The sequence below is a fragment of the Oncorhynchus gorbuscha genome, unplaced genomic scaffold, assembly GCF_021184085.1.
Source record: "Oncorhynchus gorbuscha isolate QuinsamMale2020 ecotype Even-year unplaced genomic scaffold, OgorEven_v1.0 Un_scaffold_370, whole genome shotgun sequence".
Classification (NCBI taxonomy): Eukaryota; Metazoa; Chordata; class Actinopteri; order Salmoniformes; family Salmonidae; genus Oncorhynchus; species Oncorhynchus gorbuscha.
Genome location: NW_025745222.1, coordinates 567,799 through 577,798, shown reverse-complemented (window position 1 = coordinate 577,798; position 10,000 = coordinate 567,799). Strand labels below are relative to the sequence as shown.

Below are 10,000 nucleotides of genomic sequence, written 5' to 3'. Positions count from 1 at the left end.
ATAAACACAGCTGGGTCCTTAACCTCTGATAAACACAGCTGGGTCCTTAACCTCTGATAAACACAGCTGGGTCCTTAAATACTGATAAACACAGCTGGGTCCTTAAATACTGATAAACACAGCTGGGTCCTTAAATACTGATAAACACAGCTGGGTCCTTAACCACTGATGAACACAGCTGGGTCCTTAAATACTGATAAACACAGCTGGGTCCTTAACCTCTGATAAACACAGCTGGGTCCTTAACCTCTGATAAACACAGCTGGGTCCTTAAATACTGATAAACACAGCTGGGTCCTTAACCACTGATAAACACAGCTGGGTCCTTAAATACTGATAAACACAGCTGGGTCCTTAACCTCTGATAAACACAGCTGGGTCCTTAACCTCTGATAAACCCAGCTGGGTCCTTAACCACTGATAAACACAGCTGGGTCCTTAAATACTGATAAACACAGCTGGGTCCTTAACCTCTGATAAACACAGCTGGGTCCTTAACCTCTGATAAACCCAGCTGGGTCCTTAAATACTGATAAAACACAGCTGGGTCCTTAAATACTTATAAACACAGCTGGGTCCTTAACCGCAGCTCAGTTTAAACTGTTTCTAACCTGTCTATCTACGGGTACCAGAGTTGGCATGTTGTGTCCTAGCAGCTCAGTTTAAACCGTTTCTAACCTGTCTATCTACGGGTACCAGAGTTGGCATGTTGTGTCCTAGCAGCTCAGTTTAAACCGTTTCTAACCCGTCTATCTACGGGTACCAGAGTTGGCATGTTGTGTCCCAGCAGCTCAGTTTAAACCGTTTCTAACCCGTCTATCTACGGGTACCAGAGTTGGCATGTTGTGTCCCAGCAGCTCAGTTTAAACCGTTTCTAACCCGTCTATCTACGGGTACCAGAGTTGGCATGTTGTGTCCTAGCAGCTCAGTTTAAACCGTTTCTAACCAAAGCAACAGGAAATGGCCTTAAAGACCAGAACCAGCCCACCTGTTCTGACACTGTGATTTGACTATTAGTTGTTCAACGTTTCTTCTGAAAAATATAATTTCTAAAAATGGTCTAAGAAGAACAACATTGGCAGGGCAATTCAAGCAAAGCCAATATGCGGCAATAATACACTGGGCCTGTAATTTACGGCACAAACCTCAGAACTGGTTTATAATTGGCTCATTGCTACAGAACTGGTTTATAATTGGCTCATTGCTACAGAACTGGTTTATAATTGTCTCATTGCTACAGAACTGGTTTATAATTGGCTCATTGCTACAGAACTGGTTTATAATTGGCTCATTGCTACAGAACTGGTTTATAATTGGCTCATTGCTACAGAACTGGTTTATAATTGGCTCATTGCTACAGAACTGGTTTATAATTGGCTCATTGCTACAGAACTGGTTTATAATTGGCTCATTGCTACAGAACTGGTTTATAATTGGCTCATTGCTACAGAACTGGTTTATAATTGGCTCATTGCTACAGAACTGGTTTATAATTGGCTCATTGCTACAGAACTGGTTTATAATTGGCTCATTGCTACAGAACTGGTTTATAATTGGCTCATTGCTACAGAACTGGTTTATAATTGGCTCATTGCTACAGAACTGGTTTATAATTGTGACCTTGACTCAGAAAAGGTTGGTGACCATTGCGATAAAGGGGCGGCAGGGTAGCCTAGTGGTTAGAGCATTGGACTAGTAACCGGAAGGTTGCAAGTTCAAACCCCCGAGCTGACAAGGTACAAATCTGTCATTCTGCCCCTGAACAGGCAGTTAACCCACTGTTCCCAGGCCGTCATTTAAAATAAGAATTTGTTCTTAACTGACTTGCCTAGTTAAATTAAAAAATAAAATAAATAAATAAAAAGGATCAACGTTTCTGACACTGACAGAGCCTACGACCAAGACGTAGTGGTACTGAACCAGCAGACCTAGACCCTGTCTCACTGAACCAGCAGACCTAGACCCTGTATCACTGAACCAGCAGACCTAGACCCTGTCTCACTGAACCAGCAGACCTAGACCCTGTCTCACTGAACCAGCAGACCTAGACCCTGACTCACTGAACCAGCAGACCTAGACCCTGTCTCACTGAACCAGCCAAGATGTAGTGGTACTGAACCAGCAGACCTAGACCCTGTCTCACTGAACCAGCAGACCTAGACCCTGTCTCACTGAACCAGCAGACCTAGACCCTGTCACACTGAACCAGCAGACCTAGACCCTGTCTCACTGAACCAGCAGACCTAGACCCTGTCTCACTGAACCAGCAGACCTAGACCCTGTCTCACTGAACCAGCAGACCTAGACCCTGTCACACTGAACCAGCAGACCTAGACCCTGTCTCACTGAACCAGCAGACCTAGACCCTGTCTCATTGAACCAGCAGACCTAGACCCTGTCACACTGAACCAGCAGACCTAGACCCTGTCTCACTGAACCAGCAGACCTAGACCCTGACTCACTGAACCAGCCAAGATGTCCGAAAATAGTTTACAACCAATACTTTTTCCACGATATCGACAAAGTCGTGGAATTAGACGGCTAAAACCCGTACAGTCTCTACGGACATTTAGTTTGTTGAAATCTGCCACACATGTTGGTACTTTAGCTTTTAATTCATATAAAAAACTATAGGATGTTTAATCTGTCTCTCTCTGGTTGATGTTTAATCTGTCTCTCTGGTTGATGTTTAATCTGTCTCTCTCTGGTTGATGTTTAATCTGTCTCTCTCTGGTTGATGTTTAATCTGTCTCTCTCTGGTCTGATGTTTAATCTGTCTCTCTCTGGTTGATGTTTAATCTGTCTCTCTCTGGTTGATGTTTAATCTGTCTCTCTCTGGTTGATGTTTAATCTGTCTCTCTCTGGTCTGATGTTTAATCTGTCTCTCTGGTCTGATGTTTAATCTGTCTCTCTCTGGTCTGATGTTTAATCTGTCTCTCTGGTTGATGTTTAATCTGTCTCTCTCTGGTTGATGTTTAATCTGTCTCTCTCTGGTTGATGTTTAATCTGTCTCTCTCTGGTCTGATGTTTAATCTGTCTCTCTCTGGTTGATGTTTAATCTGTCTCTCTCTGGTTGATGTTTAATCTGTCTCTCTCTGGTTGATGTTTAATCTGTCTCTCTCTGGTCTGATGTTTAATCTGTCTCTCTGGTTGATGTTTAATCTGTCTCTCTCTGGTCTGATGTTTAATCTGTCTCTCTCTGGTTGATGTTTAATCTGTCTCTCTCTGGTCTGATGTTTAATCTGTCTCTCTCTGGTTGATGTTTAATCTGTCTCTCTGGTTGATGTTTAATCTGTCTCTCTCTGGTCTGATGTTTAATCTGTCTCTCTCTGGTCTGATATTTAATCTGTCTCTCTCTGGTTGATGTTTAATCTGTCTCTCTCTGGTCTGATGTTTAATCTGTCTCTCTCCGGTTGATGTTTAATATGTCTCTCTCTGGTCTGATGTTTAATCTGTCTCTCTGGTTGATGTTTAATCTGTCTCTCTCTGGTCTGATGTTTAATCTGTCTCTCTGGTTGATGTTTAATCTGTCTCTCTCTGGTCTGATGTTTAATCTGTCTCTCTGGTCTGATGTTTAATCTGTCTCTCTGGTTGATGTTTAATCTGTCTCTCTGGTCTGATGTTTAATCTGTCTCTCTCTGGTCTGATGTTTAATCTGTCTCTCTGGTTGATGTTTAATCTGTCTCTCTCTGGTCTGATGTTTAATCTGTCTCTCTGGTTGATGTTTAATCTGTCTCTCTCTGGTCTGATGTTTAATCTGTCTCTCTCTGGTCTGATGTTTAATCTGTCTCTCTGGTCTGATGTTTAATCTGTCTCTCTCTGGTCTGATGTTTAATCTGTCTCTCTCTGGTTGATGTTTAATCTGTCTCTGGTCTGATGTTTAATCTGTCTCTCTCTGGTCTGATGTTTAATCTGTCTCTCTCTGGTCTGATGTTTAATCTGTCTCTCTCTGGTCTGATGTTTAATCTGTCTCTCTCTGGTCTGATGTTTAATCTGTCTCTCTCTGGTTGATGTTTAATCTGTCTCTGGTCTGATGTTTAATCTGTCTCTCTCTGGTCTGATGTTTAATCTGTCTCTCTCTGGTCTGATGTTTAATCTGTCTCTCTCTGGTCTGATGTTTAATCTGTCTCTCTCTGGTTGATGTTTAATCTGTCTCTGGTCTGATGTTTAATCTGTCTCTCTCTGGTCTGATGTTTAATCTGTCTCTCTCTGGTCTGATGTTTAATCTGTCTCTCTGGTCTGATGTTTAATCTGTCTCTCTGGTCTGATGTTTAATCTGTCTCTCTGGTTGATGTTTAATCTGTCTCTCTCTGGTTGATGTTTAATCTGTCTCTGGTCTGATGTTTAATCTGTCTCTCTCTGGTCTGATGTTTAATCTGTCTCTCTCTGGTCTGATGTTTAATCTGTCTCTCTGGTCTGATGTTTAATCTGTCTCTCTGGTCTGATGTTTAATCTGTCTCTCTGGTCTGATGTTTAATCTGTCTCTCTGGTCTGATGTTTAATCTGTCTCTCCGGTTGATGTTTAATCTGTCTCTCTCTGGTCTGATGTTTAATCTGTCTCTCTCTGGTTGATGTTTAATCTGTCTCTCTGGTCTGATGTTTAATCTGTCTCTCTGGTTGATGTTTAATCTGTCTCTCTCTGGTCTGATGTTTAATCTGTCTCTCTGGTCTGATGTTTAATCTGTCTCTCTCTGGTCTGATGTTTAATCTGTCTCTCTGGTTGATGTTTAATCTGTCTCTCTCTGGTCTGATGTTTAATCTGTCTCTCTGGTTGATGTTTAATCTGTCTCTCTCTGGTCTGATGTTTAATCTGTCTCTCTGGTCTGATGTTTAATCTGTCTCTCTCTGGTCTGATGTTTAATCTGTCTCTCTGGTCTGATGTTTAATCTGTCTCTCTCTGGTTGATGTTTAATCTGTCTCTCTGGTCTGATGTTTAATCTGTCTCTCTGGTTGATGTTTAATCTGTCTCTCTCTGGTTGATGTTTAATCTGTCTCTCTCTGGTTGATGTTTAATCTGTCTCTCTCCGGTTGATGTTTAATCTGTCTCTCTCCGGTTGATGTTTAATCTGTCTCTCTCCGGTTGATGTTTAATCTGTCTCTCTCCGGTTGATGTTTAATCTGTCTCTCTCCGGTTGATGTTTCATCTGTCTCTCTCCGGTTGATGTTTAATCTGTCTCTCTCCGGTTGATGTTTAATCTGTCTCTCTGGTCTGATGTTTAATCTGTCTCTCTCCGGTTGATGTTTAATCTGTCTCTCTGGTTGATGTTTAATCTGTCTCTCTCCGGTTGATGTTTAATCTGTCTCTCTCTGGTCTGATGTTTAATCTGTCTCTCTCTGGTCTGATGTTTAATCTGTCTCTCTCTGGTCTGATGTTTAATCTGTCTCTCTGGTCTGATGTTTAATCTGTCTCTCTCTGGTTGATGTTTAATCTGTCTCTCTCTGGTCTGATGTTTAATCTGTCTCTCTCTGGTTGATGTTTAATCTGTCTCTCTCTGGTCTGATGTTTAATCTGTCTCTCTCTGGTCTGATGTTTAATCTGTCTCTCTGGTTGATGTTTAATCTGTCTCTCTCTGGTTGATGTTTAATCTGTCTCTCTCTGGTCTGATGTTTAATCTGTCTCTCTCTGGTCTGATGTTTAATCTGTCTCTCTCTGGTTGATGTTTAATCTGTCTCTCCGGTTGATGTTTAATCTGTCTCTCTCTGGTCTGATGTTTAATCTGTCTCTCTCTGGTTGATGTTTAATCTGTCTCTCTCTGGTTGATATTTAATCTGTCTCTCTCTGGTCTGATGTTTAATCTGTCTCTCTGGTCTGATGTTTAATCTGTCTCTCTGGTCTGATGTTTAATCTGTCTCTCTCTGGTCTGATGTTTAATCTGTCTCTCCGGTTGATGTTTAATCTGTCTCTCTCTGGTTGATGTTTAATCTGTCTCTCTCTGGTCTGATGTTTAATCTGTCTCTCTCTGGTTGATGTTTAATCTGTCTCTCTCTGGTTGATGTTTAATCTGTCTCTCTCTGGTTGATGTTTAATCTGTCTCTCTCTGGTTGATGTTTAATCTGTCTCTCTCTGGTTGATGTTTAATCTGTCTCTCTCTGGTTGATGTTTAATCTGTCTCTCTCTGGTTGATATTTAATCTGTCTCTCTCTGGTCTGATGTTTAATCTGTCTCTCTCTGGTTGATGTTTAATCTGTCTCTCTCTGGTTGATATTTAATCTGTCTCTCTCTGGTCTGATGTTTAATCTGTCTCTTTCCAGCAGCTGATGGGGAGGAGTTTGTGAGCGTCCTGACTGAGTTGCTGTTTGAGCTTCACGTCGCTGCCACCCCAGACAAACTGAACAAGGTAACAGACAGTCCCTGTCACCACAGACAAACTGAACAAGGTAACAGACCGTCCCTGTCACCACAGACAAACTGAACAAGGTAACAGACAGTCCCTGTCACCACAGACAAACTGAACAAGGTAACAGACAGTCCCTGTCACCACAGACAAATTCAACAAGGTAACAGACCGTCCCTGTCACCACAGACAAACTGAACAAGGTAACAGACAGTCACCACAGACAAACTGAACAAGGTAACAGACAGTCACCACAGACAAACTGAACAAGGTAACAGACAGTCACCACAGACAAACTCAACAAGTTAACAGACCGTCCCTGTCACCACAGACAAACTGAACAAGGTAACAGACAGTCCCTGTCACCACAGACAAACTGAACAAGGTAACAGACAGTCCCAGTCACCACAGACAAACTGAACAAGGTAACAGACAGTCACCACAGACAAACTGAACAAGGTAACAGACAGTCCCTGTCACCACAGACAAATTCAACAAGGTAACAGACAGTCCCTGTCACCACAGACAAACTGAACAAGGTAACAGACAGTCCCTGTCACCACAGACAAATTCAACAAGGTAACAGACAGTCCCTGTCACCACAGACAAACTGAACAAGTTAACAGACAGTCCCTGTCACCACAGACAAACTGAACAAGTTAACAGACCGTCCCTGTCACCACAGACAAATTCAACAAGGTAACAGACAGTCCCTGTCACCACAGACAAATTCAACAAGGTAACAGACAGTCCCTGTCACCACAGACAAATTCAACAAGGTAACAGACAGTCACCACAGACAAACTGAACAAGGTAACAGACAGTCACCACAGACAAACTGAACAAGGTAACAGACAGTCCCTGTCACCACAGACAAATTCAACAAGGTAACAGACAGTCCCTGTCACCACAGACAAACTGAACAAGGTAACAGACAGTCCCTGTCACCACAGACAAATTCAACAAGGTAACAGACAGTCCCTGTCACCACAGACAAACTGAACAAGTTAACAGACCGTCACCACAGACAAATTCAACAAGGTAACAGACAGTCCCTGTCACCACAGACAAACTGAACAAGGTAACAGACAGTCCCTGTCACCACAGACAAACTGAACAAGGTAACAGACAGTCACCACAGACAAACTGAACAAGTTAACAGACAGTCCCTGTCACCACAGACAAATTCAACAAGTTAACAGACAGTCCCTGTCACCACAGACAAATTCAACAAGGTAACAGACAGTCCCTGTCACCACAGACAAACTGAACAAGTTAACAGACAGTCCCTGTCACCACAGACAAACTGAACAAGGTAACAGACAGTCCCTGTCACCACAGACAAACTGAACAAGGTAACAGACCGTCCCTGTCACCACAGACAAATTCAACAAGGTAACATACAGACAGTTTTAATATAATCTACTGAATTAGAGTTCATTATTTTAGGTTAAAGTTTAGTGATGTCATGTCAATTCATCCCCAGGCCAGGATGAGAGCGCATGATTGGGTGAGAGAGGTGGAGAAACCTGTCGTCGTCACAGAAACCATCGGGGGGGCGACGGAGGAGGAGCAAAGGGGAGAACCTGAAACAAGAGAGGGAGAAGAAGAGAAGAAAGAGGGGGAGGAGCTGGAGGAGAAGAAAGAGGGGGAGGAGCTGGAGGAGAAGAAAGAGGGGAGGAGCTGGAGGAGAAGAAAGAGGGGGAGGAGCTGGAGGAGAAGAAAGAGGGGAGGAGATAAAGGAGAAGAAAGAGGGGGAGGAGCTAAAGGAGAAGAAAGAGGGGGAGGAGCTAAAGGAGAAGAAAGAGGGGGAGGAGCTAAAGGAGAATGAGGAAGAGAGACGATCCAGGTCTGTAGAGGTGAGATCGGATGTTGGACATAGAACTGTCTGTCTGTCTGTCTGTCTGTCTGTCTGTCTGTCTGTCTGTCTGTCTGTCTGTCTGTCTGTCTGTCTGTCTGTCTGTCTGTCTGTCTGTCTGTCTGTCTGTCTGTCTGTCTGTCTGTCTGTCTGTCTGTCTGTCTGTCTGCCTGCCTGCCTGCCTGCCTGCCTGCCTGCCTGTGTCTGCCTGCCTGCCTGTCTGCCTGTGTCTGTCTGTCTGTCTGTCTGCCTGCCTGCCTGCCTGTGTCTGTCTGTGTCTGTCTGTCCGTCTGTCCGTCCGATGTTCTCTGTCCCTCGCTTTTCGTTTTAAGCACGTAGTGTGTGTTAATGTTTATATATTGTGTGTGTTAATGTCTCTATATTGTGTGTGTTAATGTTTATATATTGTGTGTGTTAATGTCTCTATATTGTGTGTGTTAATGTCTATGTATTGTGTGTGTGTTTGTGTGTCTAGGCAGTGTACCTGTCTTCAGTGGGCTCCCTGGCGGAGGTGACAGCCCGCAGTATCGAACAGCTCCACAAGGTGGCAGAGTTGATCCTCCACGGACAGGACCTGGAGAAGCCTGCCAGAGTCCAGGCTCACATTCTCACCAGGTCTGTTGGGGGGGGGCCTGCTAGAGACCAGGCTGTAGGGGGGGGGACAGGACCAGGAGAAACCTGTTAGAGACCAGGCTGTAGGGGGGGGACAGGACCAGGAGAAACCTGTTAGAGACCAGGCTGTAGGCTGGGGGGACAGGACCAGGAGAAACATGTTAGAGACCAGGCTGTAGGGGGGACCTGTTAGAGACCAGGCTGTAGGGGGGGGGGACCTGCTAGAGACCAGGCTGTAGGGGGGGGGTGCATCTGTGTGTGTAGGGAATATGACCTTCCACTCATATGTATATTCTGAGCATCGTTAATGTCTGTGTGTGTTGCAGGTTGACGTGTGCCATGTGTCGGGAGGTGGGTTGTCTTGCCAGGAAGTTCTCTGATACTCTGCTCACCGTTGGGGTAAGATGTGTGTGTGTACTGGGACTTTATCTCCAACAAAATAAATGAATGGCATTAAGGTCAGGTGATCAGCACCCCATTGGTTCTCTGTCAGGTGATCAGCTGATCAGCACCCCATTGGTTCTCTGTCAGGTGATCAGCCGATCATCACCCCCATTGGTTCTCTGTCAGGTGATCAGCTGATCAGCACCCCATTGGTTCTCTGTCAGGTGATCAGCTGATCATCACCCCATTGGTTCTCTGTCAGCTGATCAGAACCCCATTGGTTCTCTGTCAGGTGATCAGCTGATCATCACCCCCATTGGTTCTCTGTCAGGTGATCAGCTGATCATCACCCCCATTGGTTCTCTGTCAGGTGATCAGCCGATCACCACCCCCATTGGTTCTCGGTCAGGTGATCAGCTGATCAGCACCCCATTGGTTCTCTGTCAGGTGATCAGCTGATCAGCACCCCATTGGTTCTCTGTCAGGTGATCAGCTGATCAGCACCCCATTGGTTCTCTGTCAGGTGATCAGCTGATCAGCACCCCATTGGTTCTCTGACTCCCTTCCTGCCCTTCTCCAGGTTCAGAGAAAAGCAGAAGAGTTGAACCCTTTGGTTGACAGTGTGCTGCTTGAGGTAAGACATGTTGTTCTATAGGGTTCTAACAGTGTTCTGTTGTTCTGCAGGGTTCTAACAGTGTTCTGTTGTTCTGAAGGGTTCTAACAGTGTTCTGTTGTTCTGAAGGGTTCTAACAGTGTTCTGTTGTTCTGAAGGGTTCTAACAGTGTTCTGTTGTTCTGAAGGGTTCTAACAG

The 10,000-nt window shown here is 44.4% G+C and overlaps 1 protein-coding gene across 1 annotated transcript in view; it reads left to right on the top strand.

The window, feature by feature from the left end:
• LOC124018008 (protein NOXP20-like) overlaps positions 1 to 10,000 on the top strand; it is a 15,122-nt gene that overhangs the window by 2,931 nt on the left and 2,191 nt on the right. The window contains exons 8-13 of the mRNA XM_046333261.1: positions 6,253 to 6,338; positions 7,822 to 8,007; positions 8,084 to 8,194; positions 8,669 to 8,808; positions 9,132 to 9,204; positions 9,770 to 9,823. Coding sequence (XP_046189217.1) covers positions 6,253 to 6,338; positions 7,822 to 8,007; positions 8,084 to 8,194; positions 8,669 to 8,808; positions 9,132 to 9,204; positions 9,770 to 9,823 — 650 coding nt within the window. The remainder of the gene's footprint in view (positions 1 to 6,252; positions 6,339 to 7,821; positions 8,008 to 8,083; positions 8,195 to 8,668; positions 8,809 to 9,131; positions 9,205 to 9,769; positions 9,824 to 10,000) is intronic.